Source organism: Chiloscyllium punctatum, chromosome 9 (genome assembly GCF_047496795.1).
Source record: "Chiloscyllium punctatum isolate Juve2018m chromosome 9, sChiPun1.3, whole genome shotgun sequence".
Lineage (NCBI taxonomy): Eukaryota > Metazoa > Chordata > Chondrichthyes > Orectolobiformes > Hemiscylliidae > Chiloscyllium > Chiloscyllium punctatum.
The window spans coordinates 66,127,950-66,153,094 of NC_092747.1; the positions used below are offsets into that span (position 1 = coordinate 66,127,950).

The following is a 25,145-nucleotide window of genomic DNA, read 5'->3' on the forward strand; positions in this document are numbered from 1 at the left end:
GAAGGGCCTGTTTCCACACTGTAAGTAATCTAATCTAATCTAATCTAAATCCTGAGTTTTATGATCCTACCCCACTAGTTACCTATGAAGGAGAAGCACTCTGAAAGCTAGTACTGTACTTCCAAATATACCTGTCGGGCTATAACCTGGTATTGTGTGATTTTTAACTTTCCAGCACTAGGCATCAGTTTTAAAATTAGGGATCATTTATTTAATTTGATGGAGCGGATTCAAGGGACTGAGTAGCCGGCTGCTGCTCCTAATTAGTATGTACACTTTTAAAAAATGAATACCCTGTTTAAATGTATGTTTTAAATCTAAGAATGTTTCCAGACATTTTTCCCCTAGAGTCAATATAGCAACGCGACTTATTGTTTAACAAGAATGGAAAATACTGGCACATAAACAAAAAAAGCGCTCACCATACTGACTGTATTTTCCCTAACAAATCACATTGTGTCATTTGGGAATTTCCTCAGTGGTTATACCATGCCTGTGTAACATCAGTAATGTCCCTTTAGAATACTTTTCAAGAAAACCAGGGAATGGGAAGATGAAATTGATAAAGGAATTCAAGCTATGTATCGAGCGATCGTATATTTAACAAAAAAGCTGTGCTTACAAAATATAATCGACAGCAATGATGAAATATATTAAAGAAGATTACAAAATGTCCTCCCCAATTCTTCAGAACGAACCCTCTAACCACAACCGTGTGCAACTTTGAGCCGGTCACATGTCCACATCCCAGCCTGGATGGGAATCCACGTGTCCAGATGACGTAACTCCTCCAGTCCACACAACACCAGAAGATGTGTGTATGCACACGATACCAACCGCCGCCCCGCCCTAATGGAGGAAAACAACGAGACGGGAAACTACAACAGGAAGCACCAATCAGCTGTCGTACTTCATGGAACGTCACAATGCCTTGACTAACGCCGCCCAAAGCCACAAATGGGAAGCAAGTGGATTGTGTGCATCACGACGACCATCCAATGGGCTTAGACTGTAATCACACCCCATTGTGACGCTCTTGAATCGTTTATCCTGATGCAGCCGCCATTTTGTATTAGGAAAGGAGAGAGGACAGAAGTGCTGAGCTGTGCGGAGCGGTTTAGCATTGTTTTTTTTCCCCTCCTTGCTTTTGAGAAAGGACTTCCGTATCATGTATATGTTTAGGGAATAACTACTTATATTTAAAGGCAAACATTATTTTACTATTTAAGCGCTAACAGCGAATCGAGTTTAATTTTTTTTAAACGCAACGATGGCGGCGGAAGATACGGCCAAGGCGGATGCCTGTAAAGAATATCAGTCGTCGCTTGAAGACCTGACTTTCAACAGTAAACCCCATATCAACAACCTGACCATCCTGGCCGAAGAGAACCTGAAGTATTCGCCGGAAATCGTCAAGTTAATCGAAGCACAAATAACCAAGGTTTTTAAAATCTGTTTTTGTTTTTATTTTATTTAAATTGAAAATTCGGATTTTTTTTTAAAAAGAAAGAAAAGTCGAGCCTTTGTTTGATCGACTAATCTGCCGTGTTTCTGCCGTCCCACACCCTTGCTGTCGGTGTTGTAATGTTAATCAAGATGGCGGCGGGGGCCCAGGGCTGGCGCACAAAGACCGACCAACGATCAGGCTGCCCGGCGCCACAGCCGCGCCGCCTCTCATCGTGCGTTGCCTTCCTTTCTTCCTTTAGAATTTTTTTATTAATCTCCATTTTTCTCTCAAACACGCCCACGGTCAGATACTAGCCAAGGTTTTTAGATCTAGGTGTGGAGCGGGCACTTGTGTATGATTTTACAGACAGCGAGGTTTACGAGTTCTCTTTTTTTTTGCCCCCTCACTCCGGACGGAGTAACTCCGCTTCTAATCACTCCGGCGCCAGCGGCTTGTTCGCAGTTCGTGCGAGAACAGCCGCCCCGACCCAGACCGCAAGAGACGCCATGTTGAGTGTTCGAGTTGCTTCGTAGTTCACTAAAACCTTTCGTTAAGTTTCGCGTGTTTCAAGTCGGGCATTGTCTAGTGTTGACTTCGACTTACTAATAGCTTAAATTTTGGAATTCCCCAGGGTGAATTAAGACAAATTGTTCCCCCTTTGAGCCTTTGCCATTCGCTCTTATTTCTTAGTTACACCCGTTTCCTTCGCCTTTGTTTGAATACATTTCTAACGTAATTTGACATTAATTGAATATAAACGAGTGTAGTTGGGTTTTTCACTTTGTAACTGGGTCAGCAAAGTAAGTTTCCTTTTAAATTGCGTTTAGATTTTTAATTTAACGTGTTTTAAATGGTAATTTGTTTAAATGGTTCTTTGAAAAAATGTTAATAAAGAAAATGAAATACGTTCTTTTGTCTTATTTCTTTCACAGACTTACAAGGTTTTCATTAGTGTTTCATTTTTTTCTTTCAAGAGCACATGTCACAAAGCTGAATGTTTGTGGTGAGGTAACAGCTTGTGTCTTTTAGGAAAGAAAGTTGACAATTCTTTTAGATCTTAAAAGCAACATGATTAATACTAAAATGTACCCATAAAGATAAAATATAGATGTCAAGTTAGAATTTTAGATATCCAGATGTTTTTCTGTATTTGCCCATGGGTTTTGCTTAAAGTTCCTTGCAAATTCTAAATAAGACTCATTCTAAAGGCCTTTTACCAGACAGCAAAAAATCTGACCCCAGTAATTATTAGCACAGGCATTTTAGTATAAGGTTTTAATATTGCCTTGCGCCAACTGACTTATAACACATGGGACCAAACACAAGTGTAATTTTGATTACACAATACAATGCTTTAATTTGACTTTATTTCATGGGATATGCAAAGTAAGTCTTATCTGCCACTTCTGTTTCCGTTCACAAGTGTTTTCCCCTTACAAAGCCAGAGAGTGAGGCCGGTTTTATAATTTAGTTTTATTTCATTAAAGAGCACAACCTTTTTTTGTAGCAACTTTTATTTCAATGCCATATTTTGCAATTAAAGACACTACTTCATGAGAACAAATATTTTTGTTTGGTTCCAGTGTGTTTGTGAACATAGTTGGCACTTTGGGACCTGTCTTACCTAGAGTCGAGCAGGATTGCTTCCAGTACATCATGCTTGCACTTAACATTTGATATTGGGCAAAATCACAAGCACGTGTCTGCAGTTGCTGATTTCAACCACTGTTGCACTTGGCTCTCAAAGCCTTGAATCACTTGTGTTCAGTTTTGTTCATGTCTGTTGAAAGTGTTCTTGATTTTTTAACCAATGTGCTGGATCAAGTTGGGGTGCTGCAACTGATGCTGTTGCATACTGCATCACTACTATGGCGCATGGTTCCTTAGGACTTAAATTGCACAACCGCTGGTTATTTTTGCTGGCAATGGTTTATAACATTGACATAAGTTTTGTCCTTGTGACCTAGCTGCTGTTTCTGGCTTCCTTTTTTAAAAAAATTCACTTAATCGAAATAATTCACTAAAATTATATGGATTCCATAATTTCAGTACCAGTTAATTTACCTATGAAGCTGATTGTGACATTACTCAAGAAAATAAATACTATCTTCAAGTTTGTTTCTGGAAGATTCTAAATGGTATCGCTCAACCACTCTACCAGTAGATTGCTGAATTAGTGTGGATTGTTCCAGTGGGAACTGGATTTAGTAAAGTAACATGGCATTGCCTAAGCCTGGAACCTCACTGGTTGTGAATTTGCCCTCAATCTGAAGTTGTGGTGCCCACTAACTTCAATTTAATGCTGCTCATCAACATCTCAGCTTATCGTTTAAAAGTTGACATTGTTGAGAGTAAGTGGGCATTTTTTAAGAGTAGGAAGTACACCTCACTCCCTGCACTGAAACTTTTGACATTGCTCAATTACCTGTAGCCCCAATTAGCTGGATTGAGGATATAACTGGTGAAATGTTTTATAATTCCAGCAATCTGAGTTGGAAGGAAGTTACAACAAAATTTTTGAAATTGATATTTCCCTTCCTAACAGCAATGTGGGTGCACCTATGCCACTTGGCTTGCAACACTTGAAGATGGTGGCTCAGCACCTTTTTTCAAGGGCAAACACTGCTGCCCCACATCTAACAAAAGGATTAAAATAAAAGGTTTACAGTTGGGTAGACATGATTTTGTAACACTACTCATGGCATAAATCTGTTCGCACTTGGCATCTGATCATGGTGATGCACAAATTTGCATATTAAATGGGACATTAATTGCAAATACCAAACCACTTTGGTACTGACTCATTTCAGGCATTGCCTGATATCGTTTCACCTCAATGTGCGTTTCATGGATGTATTGGAGATCATTTTCAATAATGGTTTTGGTGTACAAGGGGAAAAAAATGAAGCAGACAAATCATGTGGCAGGATTTAAATATAAGCTTTGATTAAACAAGGATTTCTGTGACATTACAAAAAAGCAAATTTTGTAGGTCATTGACACTACTAAACCATTCCTGAGTAAACTTCATTCGGGTAAAGTTGTGACCGGCAACATGAAATTGTAAGTTATAAATTTCGGTCATTTCAAGGTCACCCTATTGCAGCCAGTTCATTGACTTAAACTGCAGATGTTTTGAAACAATAGTGTCATTAATACAAATTCTGGAGTAATTGTTCAAAACGGAAACTGAATGTGAAAGGCACACTCATTCAGCAGTGCTGACAAACTAGTGATAGGGGCCTTTTGCATAACTTGCAAATACTTGTTAGGTTTCCAGGATATTACTGCATGGTTTATACTTGCAACCCAGGATGTGATTCTCATGTTATTTACAGCACTGCTTAAGCTATTAAGCATGATTTGTAATCATATGCCATGTAAGTATCTAACCCTGATACTTAAGGTCTGAAAGCCAGGTGGAATAATAAGTATTTTGGAAATAGCTGATGTGCATGATTTTTAAAAAAGTTACACCATACAGCATTGGGTTCGGTTCGTTGCCATCTCTCATTCACTCCACTTTTGCAGTGCCACATGCTAGCTTCTAGAAAACCATGGACTGCCTTGGGGAAGATATTAATTGAATTTTTCATAGTGAATTAAATCCATATCGATTTTGATGGAAGCAGATCGTAAATGCGATTTTGAAGATGCTTCATTATAAACCTTGTGGTTCTTTCTCAAATGATGTACTTCAACATACAGGTGTAAACAGATGAAATTTCAACTCTAGTTGTAATTTTTTGATTTGATGCATCTTGGTGCAAGGAATTTTAAGCTGAAGGTGTTAAAATACAGTATTTGGAAATTAAATTGTTGGGTTGGAATGGATATAGGCTAGTCTGGAGGATCGCCAATGTCTTTGTTAACAAGACTGAAAAATACATGAAGATTAATGTCAGATGTGATTTGATTCTGGACTATTAACCCACATTGTTATCCTGCAGCCTCTTCCCAATGTCAAATATTCAATATGCAGTGCTCTCTTGGACTGAGGTGAGCATCACATGGTCAACTTCCAACATTTACTTGGCAACCATGAAGTGAAATCTGGACGAAGCAGTTGTATAACTGTTCCCTGGCATTGTGAATCTGTAGGCTGATGTGCATTGATGCCCCTCTTTGCCAGAGAAATGCTGTTTTCGAACGGAAGTAGATTCATGTGATCACATGATTCCTACAGATCCAAAGGTGTTCATTTTGCAATGTTTTGTTTGCTGTTACATAATTAATATCTAGCCTACCATGTGATCAAAGTCTGAAGGCAATTTTAGGTAACCTACATTTTCTTGAACTTTATTGAATGAATCTGTTTGCAATATTTTGCAGCTAATTTAAGTTTTGTGTGCAAGTTGTGCAATCAATATTTCTAGGTACAGAAATATTAAGGTTATCTTAGTGCATAGCCTCTTTGAGGATTAATGTCAACAATTAATGTGTTTTGCAGGTGGTACTTTATAGTTTTGTTTTTCAAAATCGAACATTCGAATACAGAGCTCCATTTTACAAAATGCAAATCATTAAAGACTTCCAGACACCCTTTTCCTTCTATGGAAGGGAATTGTGTGTGCAGAATCCACAGGAAGTTTGGTTTATAACTTGGTTTGTACATTGAGATTTGAAAGTGTTCCACACTGAAGTGAGCTTCAGGAATTGACTGGAGCAAAGACCAATGAGATCTGCTGTCTGATCGATGGTGATAAAATTGGCCTGGAGTAGTGTGCTCCAGTTGATCTCCTCAGACTAAAGAAGGAAAGATCAGAACATGAAAAAAAATTGTTGTTGGGAATGAAATTGGTGATGGCATTGGTGTGTCAACACTAAGTTAATCAGTTTTTGGATAAAGGAGGAATTGAAATTTTCTTAGCGAAAATATGAAAATCAAAAGGATGTCAAATACGTGCAAGTCTAGCTTCTATTGGAAATAGAAATTTAGAGGAAAACTAGCCACAGGTTTGCACTAAGTTGTTAGGTAACAAATGGGTAGATTAAAGTTTCATTGTAAACTGAATGAGGTGATTAGAAGCATCCAGTTATGAAGTACCATCGTTTTCTGTTTAGTGACACAGAATTTGATTACTTTCTATCAAATTTATATTGCATTCAAAATTGGCAATGTGAAAATCCGTTACATTTTAATATAGTCTACGCTCTTGTAGGGGGTTATCAGCATCAAGCCAAATTATAGAATTACTGTGATTGGGGTCAATATACAATTTATCCCAAATTATATCTTGAGAAAATAACTGCATGCAACTGCAAAGGTAGAGGCTTTAATAACTTGAACACAATTCTTTGGTGTGAAAGAGCATAGTTTACAAATTACATCAAGTTAAAACAGATTTTACTTGTCTTTGATTCAATGTTTGAAAAACAATGCACCTTTACTGCTGTAACTCAAATGAAGAATAATTGCAAATTTTTCAGAGAATGTGGAAGACTTGCTTTGAAGTTCTATACGTGGAAGTAAACTGTTATAAGCTTTTGTAATTTGTAAATATAGGTTTCAGTCACTTGAGATTGTTGTGATTTTTATTTAATAGACCAAATTCTGAAGCTGCTTACACTGCTAGTCTCTAATCACCTAAGATTAGTTGAAGAATTACAGAAGTCAAGGAAATTCCTGCAAGTCGTGGCAAGCTATTCCCACTCTAAATGTTTTAATATATGATTTAACAAGAATTGCTTTGTTTTGTTTGTTTATCTAATTTCCTAATGTTCTGAGTTTTCCTGTTGCTGCAGGCCCCAGCTTCAGAGAAGCTTCCAGTAATGTACCTCATGGATTCCATTGTGAAGAATGTCGGAGGAAGCTATATTTCACTCTTTGCTCAAAACTTAAGTCCTATATTTTCTAGTGTTTTTGAAAAGGTATCTATACTTTAATCACTAGAGTAAACGTGAATGTATATTTTTGTACACTTATTTGAATGCTTTAATTAGGTATTATAACCTCTTAGTTGAAGATTTGTGCATTTATTTATGGAGCTACGTGGGTGAAATTCTCATTCTCTGTGCTTCAGTAGTTTGTTTGAAATATTGAAACACTTCCAATTGTGTTTCTAATGGCATTTTATATTGAATAGAATCAAGTTAATTTTTGAACAGTGATCTCATTGCTAAAGATTGTATTGGTTGACTCCAATGGAGTTTAGTATCTTAGCTAAAATGATTGTTCATTTGACAGCGTATTAATTTACAGTTGAAAAGTTGTGACCCATTTAAGTTGGTGATTTAGTTTTGACAAACAGACCTCCACTTCGGCTTGTGTAAATTGTACTCCAAGTAAACGTAATATTCACACTCACTGGAATTGCATATAGTATTCCTTGTTCCCGTTTTAGCCATTGGTTAGAAGAACCAAAACGTATAAGTAAGCAAATGCATCACTTATTATTGGAAAGATCTGACACATTTTAGTTGCCAGGTGACTTTTTTGCATCTTTTTATTTGCATTCCTGTAATCTGTGGCTGAGGTCGCACTTCACATTTTTTTAGGTAAATTTCAGAATTTGTCTCTCAAATAAACTGCTGGATTAAATAAAAGTTAAGCATGCTATCTTAACTGGACCATATGTGGAATGTACATGTCTAGATGTTCCTATTACATTATATAGAATGCTACAAAATTGCATTTTTAAGTAAAGAACCAATTTTGGACCAGTATTGGAAACTTATTGGTTATACCCACGTGTCAAATGGATCAACAAGAAGACTGTTCCAAAATTAATTTGAGATACGTCTTGTATATGTGCCGAGTTCTCTGTGTTGAGAATTTCCATTTTGAACATAATAGGCATTTGTTCATAGATTCATAGAGATGTATAGCACAAAAACAGACCCTTCAGTCCAACTCATCCAGATGGATCAGATATTCTAACCTAATCTCGTCCCATTTGCCAGCATTTAGCCCATATCCCTCTAAACCCTTTCTGTTTATATACCCATCCAGTTGCCTAATAAATGTAATTGTACCAGCCTCCACGCCTTTATCTGGCAACTCATTCCATATATGCACCACCTCTGTGTGAAAACCTTGCCCCTTAGGTCCCTTTTTAGATTTTCTCCCCTCACCCTAAACCAATGCCCTCTAGTCCTGGCCTCTCCCACCCCATGGAAAAAGGCTTTGTCTGTTTACCCTATCTATGCCCCTCATTATTTTATAAACCTCTATAAGGCCATCATCCCTCAGCCTCCGATGATCCAGGGAAAACAGCCCCAGCCTATTCAGCCTCCCCGTATCGCTGAAATCTTACAATCTTGGCAACATCCTTGTAAGTGTTTTCTGAACCCTTTCAAATTTCACAGCATCCTCCTGATAAGAGAGGCACCAGGATTGCACGCACTATTCCAAAAGCGGCCTAACCAACATCCTGTACAAACGCAACATGACCTCTCAACTCCTATACCCAATGCTCTGACCAATAAAGGAAAGCCTACCAAATGCTGCCATCACTATCCTATCTACCTGTGACTCCGCTTTCAAGGAATTATGAACCTGTACACCCTGGACTTTTTGTTCAGTTCAGTTGATACCATTGAATAAGACCAGGCAATAGCAAACGGAGAAAGTCAGCACTTTGGAATGGTGAATGTTAATGCACGTCTGCAATTCCACAATGCAGCATTTGAACACTGACTTGGTCATTCTCTGCCTGATACTTATGACATTTGAAATTTGCATAATAAAAACTGAACTTCAAAGTATGGTTTCAGTTATGTACTCAATCTTATTCTATTTTTCTTATACTCTTTAATTGGAAATGTGACTTAACCATATACGTTACTTTTTAAACTACACTGCACTCCTCTTGTAACTGAATAACATGAAAAATCAACATCACAATGTTGATAATTTGTGCTGAAAAAATGTCCGTGCAGTGGGAACATATAGGCAACAGTTGTGATTCTAGTGAAGAGTACATTATTGTAAACAGTCTCAGATTTGCATTGTCAGCCTTCCACAGATGCAATTGGCTAACTTTGTGTTCAGTTCTGTTTCAAAATATTGTACATATTTTATCAATTGTTTGTTTCGTTTGTCAACTTATTGTCACCCTTTCCCATTTAAATGCTTTTTTCTTGTGCTCATCAAAAACAAGTAATTCGGGTATTAAATTATTTCCAGTTTGAGACTTGCTACCAGAATCCAGCACACTGTTAGTGTATATTGCACAACAAGATGTACAAACTCTTGCTTTGCCACAGCAACATATTTTGCCTCAAATACTTCTGAATCAGCATTATTATGTACTTTCCTTTCATCAGTTGTTGTGGGTTGTTAGGTAATTCTGAATTGCAGAACTGAGATCGTCCTAATTATTTGAAGCTTTATTCAAAGCTTGTTTGTCTTTAATCAGTTAAGATTGGATTTTAAACTTGAGTACCAGAGGCAAAAAACAAACAGGCTAAACTCAGCACACTATCCTGTTGCCTTTCCAGGCTATTTTGCTTGGTGAAATTTTAATTTAAAAAGCAAAGTTCAGTTATAGCCGTAAAATGACAGTGATGTGTTGGATTGTAATCATGGCTTTACAAACTGAATCTTGTAACAAATAAAATTTCCAGTTCAGTACTTAAAGCATTCCTCTGTGTGACCACAAGGAAGCTCCTTGTTGATAGAGCTTTGAGGGATAACTTCATATTCCAACTGAATTTATTTCAGAGATTTATTCTGTTAATCTAATGTGTCTGGGGAACTACATGCTTGAAGTGCAGTTACTTCCCAAGTACAGATAGGTATTAGAACAAAAATGAAGATAGTTATTTGTACCAAGTACCCATATTCTGTAATCTTCCAGTAACTGAATGAGATCTGGTCAAAAAAACCTCTCCATATGTTTGACTATGAAATAAGTTGTCAAAGCAAATTTAAAGCTATGTTACTTAATGAATAGATGTATTCTTTCTGGATTATAGGTATGCTTGTAAGAATATGTAAGAGGCATTTAACATTGCATAAAGCTGGATAATTGTTTTGTTCTTAGGTGGATGAGAGCACTAGAAAAAGTTTGTTTAAATTGCGTTCCACATGGGATGAAATGTTTCAACTGACGAAACTTTATGCCTTAGACGTCAAAATCAACAAACTAGATCCTGCATGGCCTATTAAGCCTTTGCCACCAAATGTGAATAGTTCAAGCATTCATGTAAATCCCAAGTTTTTAAATAGATCGGTAAGTATTACAGGAATTCTCAACTATAACATAAGGAAAATGTTACTCTCCAAGATGAATTAATGTGGTTGCAAAAACTAACTTTTGAGTGTAAATAAAGAAAATTTGCAAAATGTTGTGGTCCTCCTTTTATTTGGCATTTCTTGAGCCAGTTTCCTCGGAGAATTGTAGAATATCCTGGTCATAACTTCACTTTCTCATTACTCGTAGCTTGAAGAACCTACCACCTCAAGTTCCACAGTTGCTCCTATTAACTCAGCTAAACAAAACATTGCTGAGTCACAGAAAAACGTAACACAGGAGCAAGAGCAGTTTATAAGACAACAGCTGTTAGCAAAACAAAAACAGTTACTTGAGTTGCAACAGAAGAAGTTGGAACTGGAATTAGAGCAGACAAAGGCACAACTGGTAAGTTCAAAGTCCTAATCACTAAATGTCATAACGTTAAGAGGCAATTTCTGTAGTGATTGAGGTCTAATGGGTTTGAGGTAACAGTGCTCCTCAGTAAGTTTTATTTCTGGTAATATTTAATTGTGATATAAAGGTAACGCTACTGCACCCCAAATTTGTCCAGAAAATGCAGTTGTGCAAAAAAAAGTCCATTTTGCTGCTTCAGTTGCATCACAGCACTTGCACCATTTATTTAATTTGGAGTGTCCATTTGTATTCATTGTTTGCATTTTGCAGCTGTCTTGGACTGTACTTTTCATGATCCATCTCCTTTGAGGAGTGGTGGATTGGCCCTGAAAATGTGAGGTTTAAGCACAGACCAGGAATTTGTTCTGGGTTTGTACGCGATCAGTAACTGGCAATTCAATCAGAAATTTGGCAAGGCCTTAGTCCCGAGGGTGTTGGATTTGAGAAGGTGTACTCTTATTAATAAAATTTGATACAATACCATTTTGTGAGAACCAAACATTTTTTTGCTTTTCTGAACAACTTGGTTTTGAGAGGGAAATCATTTTTAACCAGTTGATTGGAGTGCTTTGAGGAAGTAATGTGCAGAGTATAAAGGAGAAATAGTACAATTATATCAATGTAAGACTGTGCTTTGCAGTTACACCATGGTGGCTTAGTGGCTAGCACTGCTGCCTCACAGTGCAAGGGACCAGGTTCATTTTCACCATTGTATGTTCTCCAGTTTTCTCGCAGTCCAAAGATGTGCAGGCTAGGTGGATTGGTCCTAGTAAATGTGCGGTCACGGGGATAAGGTAGGTCAGGGTGTGATGCTGTATAGTGGGTTGGTGTGGACTCACTGGGCCAGATGGCCTGCTTCCGCACTGTAGGGATTCAGATTTGGATGTAAATGTAGCATCACCTCAACAAAGGATCAATCCTTCACGACTTTCGAAGTTGACCTATGGATGAGTTTCCATTTCCAGACCGAATAGACTTTAGACAAGGAGATAGGGTAGATGTTTAAAGCAGGCAAATATAAATAGCATTACACATCCAAATTTGAAATTGAGAATGGATTGGTGCTGATCCGTTGTCACGAAAGTTTTCACTCTGTTGTGCTTCCATTAGCACTATGAAGCAATCACAGAAGAAATCTTACCAATAACCTGTAAGATGTGAAGTATGTTGTAGTGCACCATTCACGTCTCTGAACCTTCATTGTGGTAGGTGGCAGTTTTAGTTAATACCAGTTATTTAAACACCTTACATTTGTACAGCGAAATGAAAATGCTACTTGGCAAGTAGAAGATATGGGTACGTTGAGATTTCAGTTATATTTTAAGATTTTACTGCACTCCCTGAAACATTTTGGAAGGCTGATTTTATTGGCTATGCTCAGTTGAAGTTTGAAATAAAGTAGTGTTTCTACAAAATAAACATGTAGACTTCAATACAACTTCTCTAACCTGAAGAGAGTTGCAAATAGTTGAGGAAACACAGCAGGTCCAACAGCGTCTGAGAAGAGAAAAGAGTTAATGTAATAGTCCAGTAACCCTTTGTCAGAAAATTCTGGAGAAGGATCACTGCACTCAAAATTAACTCTGTTTTTCTTTGTTTTAGATTACCAGCATCTTCCGTTCTTGTGTTATCATAGAGTTGGGTTTTGGTATAACCCAACATTTCTGCTTCGCTTTTGTTCTAAAGAGTCTTCATCTTTAAGCATCGGTGAAAAATAAATTGTTACGAGCAGAGGTGTCTTGTATTTTCAACATGCACAATATTTTACTTTTATTTTCAGTCTCAACTGACTATAGCTAACAAAACCAAGTGTTGGAAATATTAGAGTTTACTGGCTAATAAATGTGTAGAGAGACAAAGTTAACATTTAGAATTCAATATGATATTGGAGAACTGAATGGATGTAGAAACGTATTGGAATTGTTGAATTAGGCATATTTCTGATTCCCTTACATTTCTGAAGAGGAGTCACACTTGACTCAACTTAACTGTGTCTCTCTCTCACTGTGTCTCTCTCTCTCTCTCTCTCTCTCTCTCTCTCCATAGATTGTGCCAGATCTGTTGAATGTTTCTACACTTTATTCCAGTTAGGGTTTACTGGATGCTCCAAGTGTCAGGAGAGTTTTTGCTATGACTGATACTCTTAGAATTAGTGTATTATCATAGCTCCATCATTTGGCTTATTTTAAAGCAAGGAAGATCCTAAAATAATTGTGCATTAACTTTCATGATAAAATTTTCCTTCATTTTTAGAGTCCTACGATATGAATACAGACCCTTCAGTCTAGCCAGTCCATCTTGACCATAATTCCAAACTAAACTAATCCTGTCTGCCTGCACTTGGCCCATATCGCTCCAAACATTTCTTATTTAGTTGTCGAAATGTCTTTTAAATGCAACTACCCCATCTACTACTTCCTCTGAAAGTTTGTTCCATACATTAAACCACACTTTTAAAAAAAAAAAGTTGTCCCTTGTTGTCTTTAAAATCTTTCTCCTCTGTCTTGGAATCCTCCACCCTAGGGGGAAAAAAAGACCTGCCATTTACTTTATCTATACCCCTCATTATTTTATAAACGTTTATAAGGTAACCCCTCAATCTCCTACACTCCTGTGAAATAAGTCCCATCCTAGTCAGCTTCCTTATAACTTAAACTCTTTTCTTTGAAGATTGCTGGAATGTGTCAGGCTAGGCTGCAATTCAGTAGTTGTTGCCTTCTAGTCCCCTGTCAGTCCAAGGGGCTGCTGTTCTTGTGATGTCGGAGATGTTTGAACGTTGGCTATTTTTGGAATGACTGGTGACGAAGCAAAAGTAATCTGTTAGTGGTTTTTATTCATTTTATTTTTGGATAAATTTTGCTGGTATGATGAGCATTTATTGTCCGTACTCGATTGCATTCAAGGTGGTGTTAAGCCACTTAAAGCATTGCAGTCTGCTGTTGTAAGTGTGTTGTCAGTGCTGTTTGGGATGGATATTTTTTCAGGCTTTGCCTTTTTGACAAGGAATTGCAGTATAATTTTGGGTCAGGGTGATGTGTGACTTAGAGTTCCTGTCCATCTGCAGTTTTTATCCTTTTGAGTTCGTAAGGTGCATTGAGGTGGTCTTGGGTATGTTTCTACCATTAATCCTGCATGGTACATGTTGCCACTGTCAAAGGTTGAGGAATTGAATGTCTAAAGTTGCCAATGTAGGGCAGGCTGTTTTGGCCTGGATTTCATTAATCTTCTGTTATTGGATATTAAACTCAAATTAGGCAAATAGAGCAGTCCATCGCACGTCTGATTTGACATATAGGTGGTGGGTAGGTTTTGGGAGTCAGGAGATGACTTTGCACTGCTATATCTATGGATAGTCAGTTAAGTTTCTTGTTGACAGTAATGCTAAGAATGGCTGCGATATTTACTTTCTATATTGTAGGTGGTCATGGCCTTTCACACGCAACTTGTGCATTGATTTTAAGGAATTACAAATGTGGTACCTGACCCATTGTCACGTTTGGTATAATTTGCAATCAGTGAGCATCACAATTGTGGACAAATGATATCGAAGGCTGATAAAACAGTTGAAGCTAGTTAAACTCCTACCATTGTCCTAAACTGACATGATTGCCTCCAGCAGTTGTATTCATGTATGATGGGTATGACAGTAAGTATGGAGAATACGTAATGTCACTGGTCTAGTAAGCTAAAGAACCAAGCCATTGCCTGAAGGGCTCAAATCCAGATAATATTTGAATTCAGTAAATGAATTCCTATTAAAAGCTAGTCTAATGTTGATCATGTGATCATTGTTACTTATCTTCATTAGGGAAGAAAGTCTGATGTCCTTACCTACATGTGACTCCAAACCCACAGCAGTGTAGTTGACTCTTAACTGTACCTGTGAAATGATCTACTCAGCCACCAGATCAAGGAGAAATTGGGAATGCACAATAAATATTGACCCAGCCAGCAAAGCCTATATCAAAAATAAATAAAACCAGAAAAAAATGCTGTTTCATAATCGAAATACACCACATCTTCTGATTCCCCATTAACCATGTGTATGCTACTTCAAATAGTAAAACTTATTTCCCTTTCGTAAAGCCAGACTCTCTCTGATCACATTTCTCTTTTTTAAGTATTTTGCTATAACCACCACCATAATAGATGCAAGCGGCTTCTGTTTGAGACACACTAGGCTATCTGAACTATAGTTTCCTGCATTCTGCTTCCTTCTTTCTTTGAATAAAGGTATTACATTTGCTGTTTTGCAACTCATTAGGACCTTTGCAGAAATTTAGGAATTTTAGAAGTTTAGAATCTGTCCATCTGTCATTTCTGCCACTTCATTTAAGCTGCATCTAAGTTCCTAGCAAAATACATCTTCACATTTTGAAATTTCAATTCCCCCACTTGAGATAAGAGGGCCAGTATTGGCTTTGGTTGCTTCTCTTTTATTCAATAGCTTGTAGAAGTTCTTAATACTGTTTATGTTGGTGACTAGCTTTTTCTGCTTTGTACCTCCTTAGCATTTGAGCCATTCTTTGGCTCTTAGTCTGTCCAGTTCTCTGACTTTTCACTAATCTTAGATTCATCATTAACTGTCTTTTTAACCATTCTTTCACAATAGGCTACATCCTTGCTGAGAGTATTAAATGTCCCCTCTGAAGTCTGCCATTCCAATTCTTCTGTCATACCTTTGAACATAACTTTCCAGTCGACTGTAGCTAGCTTTGCTGTCTTCTAATCAGTCACCTTTTATTTAGGTTTGAAAGCACTTGTCATGGATCTACAGTCCTTCCTTGCTAACCTAACCAAATCCCTCATATGATTACTGTCCACCTAGAGTCTCCTTTATCATGAGACTATTGATAAATTCTATCTCATCGCAAATTGCCAGGTCTAGGAGAGCCTGTTTGCTGGTTGGCTCTAGATTGTACAGAAGGCCTTGTATTGTTTTTCATATTATCTTTATCAGTTTGATTCTCCTAACCTGCACAAAGGTCTAAGTCGGGCCTCATCACTCTGCATTTCTTATATACCATGTGTGCTATGTTCTTCAATGTGACTATTTAGGGTGGGTGGGGGGTGTCGGTCATCCCTGTAAACTAGTATTAGAAGTAAACTCTTGCCTTTTTTTAGACTCTGCCAATTGGTTCTACATCTCTGCATCTTTTTTACACCATAATTTAGATTCTTTGAGCCCAACATATCTGCACTGGTAGACATCTTGTTTGAATTTAAGGCCATTTCTCTGTGTGCTATTCATGTCATAGTTAATTAACAGAGCTGCTCTGCGTTCACTTAGTTGCTTCTTGTCATTCTGCTGTATCAAATACTCCTCAGCATTGATCACCTCTTATCCATGTCACTGTCTATGCAGCTCCCTCTTTCACAGTACCTGTGCCCTATGAATCAAAACTGATTTCTCCCACACCAGTCTTTTAATTGCACACGCCATCTGGGGATCCTTAACTAACCCCTCCTACCATTACACCACTATTCTTTCCCCCCTCCTTGAATGATTTTCTGTGCCATTTTAGTTGGTCATTTAGCTCGTGTACCTTGATACTTTTGTCCTCATCTAAAAAAGGTAGCACGACCTCAAAATCCTGTTGGACAATTGAGGTCTGAGGTTCCTATACTCTTGTCTTCTGTTCCTTGACCTGTCTGACTTGCAATCTCATTTTCCTATTCGTGCCCACTGACCAAACTAGAAAACATTATATTAAGAAATACGATTGCCTCCCGAATCAAAGTATTCAGCTAACTTTCCATCGGTCTAATATGTCGATGTTTGTAGCTCACTGTCCAGCTAAATTACTGAGCTACAGTCAGTAATACAAACATCTGTTCTGGATCACATTGGCAACCAGAAATGCTGTCATCCTGCAAATGTGGTACTTCACATTCCCTGCCTCCTTTAATGTGTTTTAAATAATTAATACCTTATCCTATTTAGCTATTCTCCTTTTATAAATTTTACTTGGATATATTGCATCTTATTACCGTTACTACCAATACAACTTAGTAAATAGAATAAACTTTTACCATTTAAAAAGCAATTCAAAACTTTTTTTCACCCTCTAATTTCCTACTATTTACACACATCCCTTAAAGAGCTGTTATGCACCAGGCAAGCATTCACCAGTTTTCCTGTGAAGTCACTGTTCACACCGCACGAAACAACAGTTTTCAGCAAGCAGCTTGTCTCTTGTCCTTCTGACAGCTATTGCCTATTCCAAGGTTCTCCTCTTGCCATCTCCTCTAAAATTCTATGCTGTAAAATTCTATCAAGTGGGTGATATCTTGATTGAGATTATGAATAAATCCTGGTTGAGTGTTTTGAAAAGATTGAATTATAAAAAGTAACCATCATCCAAAAGCGCCATGAAATAAACTGCAAATATTGTGAATAAAAATAGACTTCCTAAAATATGCAGGTGTGTTAGCATCTATGGAAAACAAGTTAAAATACAACTTTACATCCAAAGTGGTCTATATATTTCAGCATTTTCAATGGTTCTTGGTATCAACTTCTGACAGATGGTAAAAACTGTTTATTGTTTGAATGCTAAAGATTTAATGAGTGCAAAAAGGAATTATGAGAAAATATATTTCCACAAAGGCTTAATGCATGTTTCCGTTCTAAATTTGAATGTTAAATGGTTCAAGGTATTTTATTTTCTCTTAACATATTTATGTTCTTTTTCCTCTAGATGGCCTCACTTGCTTCACAACATACTACCCCTGATTCAGCAGTAAACCTTGGACATGCCAAATTACATGTGCCAATCACAAAGGTTTCTCCTATGCTTTCAATAGGAACAGGAAAGCCAACTCCAGCTACAGTCAGACCCTTGCAACAAGAATCAACAGAGTTAGAAAAACTCCAGGCACCAAATGTCAGTGATACCAAAGCATCAAATAGAGACCCTCGGATTAATAGGCTAAGTCAACAGTCAACTCACTCAAAAGATCCTGTTAAAAAAGAAAGCCAACTCCAAACTGAGAAATTAGAGAAAGCAGGAAGCAAAAGAAATAGCCCAGCTGGAGGATCTTCTGAAAGGGCAGAAAGTCAAATTAGTACATCAAAACAAGAAAAAGATAAAACCAGTGAGAAGTTGGTAAGGAAGGAGTCCAAAGGTTCAGAAGGAAAATCTAAATTGGTATCACCAGCGAAAAATAAGTTGCCTGTTAAAAATACCAAAAAAACAGATACAGAGAAAGTAAAAGTGGAAGTCAGTAAAAGAGATCCAAGATTGCGCAAGTCTTCTCAAGACAAGACTGATAAAGTAGAAACAAAAGAGAAGAGGACAAATGTTGAAAAAAAAGAGGATGATCAAAGTAAAGGAGCTGAACGTAAGCCTTCAGCAATAAGAAATAAAGCAATTAATGGCATTCTGTTGAAAAATGAAAAGGATGGAAAAGAAGTTGGAAAAGATGTTTCTAAATCTGGAGGATTCAATTTTAGATCACATTCTAGATCTTCAAGGTCACGGTCTCCAAGGTCACGGTCCCCAAGATCTCGCTCACCAATATCACGATCACCTGTGTCACGCTCTGCCAGACAAAGAGGCCGATTGTCACCAAAGAGACGGCGTGCAAGTGTTTCACCACTTTCTAAAACCCAGGACAAAGAAAAGTCTGTAAAGAGACCCCTTTCTGATGAGTATAAACAGAATACTAATAACTGGGAACGTCGAGATGTTAGGAAAAAAGGCAATACCAAACCAGAAGTAAGAGACCCAAGGAAATTGAAGAGAACACGGGAGGATAGATGTCAAGAACAACAGGTTGCACGGCCTGAAAACAGAAATTCTCCAAGATCGTCTCCTGAGCCAAAAGAAAATGTAGAAAACTGGCATGACCAGCCATCTGCAAAAAGATGGAAGTCTGGGTGGGAGGAAGCTAAAAGGTAAGTTATGAATGTACAGGACCAGAACAGATTACTGTTACAAATGGTTGTTACTAATCTCTTGACATCCATTGGTCATGTACTTAACAGGAAAATAGCCAACTTCACCTTGCATGTTTTCAAAGTATTGGACTCTACATAGTTCTGCGCTGAGTGTCATTGGTATGAAGTAACTAAGTCTAAAGCTGTTAATTTCTTCCCACACTTGATTTGTTTACTACTACTCAAACAGGAATCAGGTTTCCTTTGCTAGGTTAGTTAATTGAGACAGTTCACTATATCAATATTCCTTAATGGAGTGGGGCATTTACCAAACCACACTTTCCACTTCATTCTCTCCTGGTAGTTCAGGTCATAGAATCTTGCAGAAGAATGCAGACAGCATTTGGCTGCTGATACGCTGCTCTTCTAACGAAATATCTAGTTTATCCCACCTATTCGCTCTTTAATTATGTTGCCTCTTAATATATTACCAGTCTTATACTTCAAAGTCAAATGTGCCCTGTGCCCAGAATTAGCTTCTGAAGTTTGTTTTATTTCTTCATCTTTACACCCAAGAAATTGTGGTGTTCATGTCAGTCCTGGGATCCTCCTTAATGCAGTGATGCAGCTTTTGTGTTATTGTGTGCGTGTGTGGAATGTATATATATTTTTTACTAGGTTTTATTACCTCATGTTTCATTGTATCTGCCATTTATCAGTCAGTTCATCCCAATTCCACTTAATTAATCTACAGTTCGACCCAGTTTGTTTCTTAAATCTCCATCACCCACACTTGTATTTTGAGTTATTAGAATATGCACCTAACATTAACGGGCACCTATGGGATGAGGAGTTTATACTGGTTGATCAAGTGGTTCACATAATCAATCTGAAGATGCACAATAAGATAGAGAAACTAATGCATGGGGTATGCACATTACTGTTATACTTTGTTTACAGCTTAAATGTCTTATTGCAACTTTGCCAATAAGTTTTATTTAAGGCAAAGAGCCTTCTCACACTCACCCTCCAGTATTCGAGTTATATAATCTTTCATGGTTTGAGTTCATAAGAACCCAATTAAAACAGTTTGCTGTATAGTTAGTGCAAACAAAATGCTAGATGTTTACATCTAAAGAGAAAGTCACACTTAACAGTGTTTCTTCATAAATGTTGCCAAACCTGCTGAGTATTTCCAGCTGTGTCTATCTGAGTTCCTGCAAGTGCATCATTTTCTTTTAGTTAAAAATCGCACAACACCAGGTTATCGTCCAACAGGTTTATTTGGAAGCACTAGCTTCCAAAGGCTATAAATTCTGAGTGTGATCTTGACCTCCACAACCACCTGATGGAGTGGCGCTCTCAAAGCTAGTGCTTCCAAATAAACCTGTTGGAAGTCACCTGGTGTTCTGATTTTTAACTTTGTCCACTCCAGTCCACACTGACATCTCCAAGTCATTTTCTTTTAATTTAGTTGGTTCCTCCCAACATTATCTATCAAGAATTGTAATTGTTCTAACGACCCTTGAGAAAACCTTCACCTTCACTCTTTATTACTGCATGATACAACTTCTCTATACAGTATGTGAACTGTCTTCAGGAATTGGGGCTTCTGATAATGGCTACTGCCACATTATGAAGTAATAGTACTATTAGTTGTGTACAAGCCATTTTAGTTGGTTTCCAAGAAGTCTGTAAATATATGGTTGAAAGCTAGAAAAGGAGCAAGATTATTTCAGTTTTTTGGGGATGTGCTTAATGAAATAAACTTCGAGGTTATTTTATTTCTAGTGCTCTAAAGGAATCACTACAACCAAAATGTTATATGTCAAATTAACAAACATATATGTCAATATTTGTTTTATAGCTTGAAACAGAAACAAGAAACTCCTTCACATGGAAAGTTTCCTCATCAACCGAAGGAAGTATATTCTGGAAGTAAAGGTATTCTGTCACCTCGAACACCAAGACAGCAAAGGATGAGTGTTGATGCAAATTTACAAATCCCAAAAGAATTGACATCTGCTAACAAGAGAGATTTATTGAAAAAAGTAAGTGGAAATGTATTAACTATGTCTTGGTCACCTGTTAATTTGTACACGTCAAATGTTTAACAAAAAATAAAGTTAGCCAGTTTGTGAAAAGTAGAGTGTCATACTAGAAAAGCACAGCAGGTCAGGCAGCATCCGAGGAGCAGGAGAGTCGACATTTCAGGGAAAAGCCCTTCATCAGTTTGTAAAAAGTGTCCCCCTTGTTCTCCGTCACATAGTTATGTTGCAGAAGGGGTGAGTGAACAGTTGAAAGGAGGTGGAAAATTTCCATGCCTCATCCAGTGTTTCTTGATAAAACTTCTGAAAAAAGAATGTTGATTTCCAGTTTCCAGTAAATGGCTTATTTAGAGTCATAGAGATGTACAGCACAGAAACAGACCCTTCGGTCCAACTCGTCCATGCCGACCAGAAATCCCAACCCAATCTAGTCCTAACTGCCAGCACCTGGCCCATATCCCTCCAAACCCTTCCTATTCATATCCCCATCCAGGTGGCTTTTAAATGTTGCAGTCCTACTAACCGCCACGACTTCCTCTGGCAGCTCATTCCATACGTATACCACCCTCTGTGTGAAAAGGTTACCACTTAGGTCTCTTCTATCATTCCCCTCTCACCTTAAACCTATGCCCTCTAGTTCTGGGCACCACCACCACAGGGAAGACATGTTATCTATTTATCCTATCTATGTCCCCCATGATTTTATAAACCTCTGTAAGGTCACCTCTATTTAGTTGATGTCGAAATGAATATCAGGAAACCTTGTACAGGTCATTCTGCTATAATGTGTGTTTTGTTAACGTGAATTCGCTGTAACACGATTGACTAATTGGGGACACTTTCTAAAGCTTGCGAGGTTGTACAAGAACATGACTAGCACGTTATAGAAGAAGTACCTGTACCTGTACAGCAATTTGTAGTCTGACCTTTGAATAGTGTGCCTTGTACAATCACTCGGAGATTAACCATTCCCAGCAAGGAGCTTGTTCTGTTTTGTTTTTAAGCAATAGTTACATTACCAGTTTATCAAGCATTTTACATGGTCATATATAGCAGACCTTGGTTGTAAAATTCTGCACATCCAACTTTCTTGATGATTCTTGTAGCTAGCTTAATGCAGTAAATCGGAATAGATTGGAGTTGAACATGAGGTAGTATGAAGTGAGCCGAAGTATTTTGTAAATGATGAGCTAGTAATGATTAAACAAGATCAGTGGGTCAGTCTAGAACAATGAGCATGATCTTAAAATGAGAGTTGGAACATTTAGGTAATGTGAAAAAAATCACTTCATATAAAAGGCGAGAAGAAATTTGGAACGCATTCTAAAAAGCTGTTGTGGCCTACGCCTGCTGAAAGTTTCAACAGATTAATGGACCTTTAATTAAGCAAGGGCATTAAAAGATAGGGAACCTAGTCAATGGTAAGTTTACATTCCAATATACTTAAATTGTTTTTTTATTCAGAGCATGAAATAAATTAATATATTTTTGCTAAACCCATCTAAAATGTTGGGATGAATGAAATCAGCAATCCTTTTGTGTAAGAACTGTGAAGCTCTAGTTAAGGAATGAAGACGCTGGGTGTTTTACATAAAGTTGAGAAATATTGAAAGCTACACTAGTTAATATCACCTGAGCAAGAATGTGATAAATGTATGTAAACTACGCTCTTTATATGAGGACCAGATTATTGAGGGAATATAACCTAACAGGATATGTGATGTTTGGTGTAAGGTCAGACATTGATGAGTCACGAAGTACTTTTGCTTTGGATTGAGGAAGATATAGGTTACAGAAGTCTCGCTCTGAAATGAGCATTGCTTTCTTAATGGGAAGAGTGGTTGATGAGCCTTAAAAATATAGACAGTGTGATTCTAATATGCTCATATTAGAAAGATAAACCTCAGTAGAATGAGGAAAGCAACTTTTTGTTAGGAAATGTAGTGTATCATCAAGTCAGTTGGCATCTCAGTGTTTCGCTGAAAACTTGACAAGTCATTGGCTTAATGTTTAAAATTAATGCAATTGGTTATGTTTTGGAAAGAATATTCTATATTTGTATCCGTACCTTGCTGGTCTGCTCTTGATGCTCAGAACTATTTTCCCTTTCTCGTGATGACTCCTGTTTTGTTGTCATCATGGGCAGTTAACAGCACTGCATTTTTAATTAGTATAGGCTTTTTGAGCAATCAGTTATCAGTGTGGAGACATCATGGTGTAATTTTACAATTTATATCTATGTATGTGCTGTGAATTAAAAGAGAACTAACCCATTTTCTTCAGTGTCCAGGCGATGCAAAGTTCAAATTCACTTGCTGTTTTGTTTCAAGTTCTATTTTGAAACTATAGTTAGATATGGCAAAATGAGTTTTATTTGTGCTTGGCTTTTCATTTATTCAAATTTATAATATTGTGTTTTTGTAGGCAAATCAGCGACTGGCAGCTGGAGAAATAAGTTACGATGAATTTCTTGTTGTTGCTCATCAAATCAATCAGCTGTTCCAGTATCAAGAGGAAAAGAGTAGATCTAGTGACTGGCAAGGAACCCATGTTACTCCCAGGGGTTTTAAAACTGAACTGAAGGGAGAATCTCCATTAGCTAGAACCCAAGGTAAAGGTACACCATTATCTGAAGCAGAAATGAGCTATCTTGAGCACATGTCTAAATTAAAAAGAACCAGGGTTCAGTTAGAACAATCACATGAAATAGAACCCCGTTGGAAAACAAGAGAGGCTCATAATAAAGATGTATCAGGTGATCTCTCGCTTAGTAACCGAGAAGATGGTGACCAGGGCAGTAAGTCTCCAAATGTGGCCAGCCCTTCATATTCATTAACTGAAAGGCATGATACAAGAGGTACTTGTCAGGAAAGGAAACTTGGAGAGAAAAGAGAAACAAGTGAGAGTGGACGTGGACATTACAGTGAAGGAAGGCATTCTGAAAGAAGAAAATTGTGTGACGTCAAGCCTGCAAGACGATCTCCTGCTGGTGATAATAGACAGTTGCATGAAAAACATTGTGATCATGTATCACCGCTTCGTCAACGTATGAATCCTTTAGTAGATGAGGAGAGAAACCAAAGTAACATACGGGATAGCAAAAAACATGTAGATGAGAAGTTAATTAAACAAGTGAAAAGTTCTCCAAATCCTGAAGAACGATACAAAGTAGATTCTAATCATGGAAAGTTGTGTAACAACTGGATAGAACCCAGGAACGAACACCTTAAAGATCAGCGACAGGGGTCGAAACATCAGCCTGTGGTTGAAAGAGACCTTCAGGAGTTTGGTCCAAGAGATGGACAAGGTAAATTTAGAAAAATAATTGATAGTTTTCTCAATGCACTTGATAAAATTATTCTTTCTCTGGGTCACAATATACAATTACCAGTCACTAGCAAATCAGGATTTTCCCCAGAGGTTTGTGAATGCCTCTATTATTGTCTGTGAAAAGAATAAAAAATATGCTGTTCAAACTAAAGTGTGTGTGCTCAGTACATTTTTTTCTTCAGTATTTAAGGTTTTATCCACTAGTTTAACAAGTATAGCTTTTGCGATTTTTAATTTGTATTGAAGCGCTAACCAGTTGTAGCTGCTCTTTATTCAGTTGACAGTCGTCGACCCAGAGGAAATGTTACCAAGCAGTCATTGTCTTCTGATGTGTGTGCAGTTCAAAATGTTATGAGTGATTAGGAGTAAGAATCTAACTGAAAATAGAGTATTCTTGATTTACTACAGATCCTAAATTCTCTAAGTACTACTAGAGCTCCAGCTAAGATCAGCTAACCACATAATTGGGGCGGCACGGTGGTTAGCACTGCTGCCTCAGTGCCAGAGACCCAGGTTTGATCCTAGTCTCGGGCAACAGTCTGTGTAGAATTTGCACATTCTCTCCGTGTCTGCGCGGGTTTCCTCAGTGTGCTCTGGTTTCCTCCCACAATCCAAAAATGTGCAGGTTAGGTGAATTGGCCATGGTGAATTGCACATAGTATTCAGGGAGGTGTAGTTTGGTGCATTGGTTAGGGGGTAAATGTAGAGTATGGGGAATGGATCTGGGTGGCTTATTCTTATGAGGGTGGTGTGGACTTGTTGGGCTGAATGACGTGTTTCCACACAATAGGGATTCTAGGATTCTTTGAAAATTGATAGTGGTGTAGGGCCTTGTAAAGTATCTC

The 25,145-nt window shown here is 37.7% G+C and overlaps 1 protein-coding gene across 4 annotated transcripts in view; it reads left to right on the forward strand.

The window, feature by feature from the left end:
- The first annotated feature begins 1,050 nt into the window (after nucleotides 1-1,050).
- The window catches only part of pcf11 (PCF11 cleavage and polyadenylation factor subunit), a 38,500-nt gene continuing 14,405 nt past the window's right edge, over nucleotides 1,051-25,145 (forward strand). For 2 of the 4 annotated variants that reach the window (XM_072577690.1, XM_072577691.1), the window contains exons 1-7: nucleotides 1,051-1,441; nucleotides 7,193-7,318; nucleotides 10,435-10,623; nucleotides 10,834-11,031; nucleotides 17,742-18,940; nucleotides 20,790-20,973; nucleotides 23,395-24,277. In XM_072577690.1, coding sequence (XP_072433791.1) covers nucleotides 1,271-1,441; nucleotides 7,193-7,318; nucleotides 10,435-10,623; nucleotides 10,834-11,031; nucleotides 17,742-18,940; nucleotides 20,790-20,973; nucleotides 23,395-24,277 — 2,950 coding nt within the window. In that variant the 5' untranslated portion in view covers nucleotides 1,051-1,270. The remainder of the gene's footprint in view (nucleotides 1,442-7,192; nucleotides 7,319-10,434; nucleotides 10,624-10,833; nucleotides 11,032-17,741; nucleotides 18,941-20,789; nucleotides 20,974-23,394; nucleotides 24,278-25,145) is intronic. The other 2 variants (XM_072577692.1, XM_072577693.1) reach the window with 1 other exon arrangement.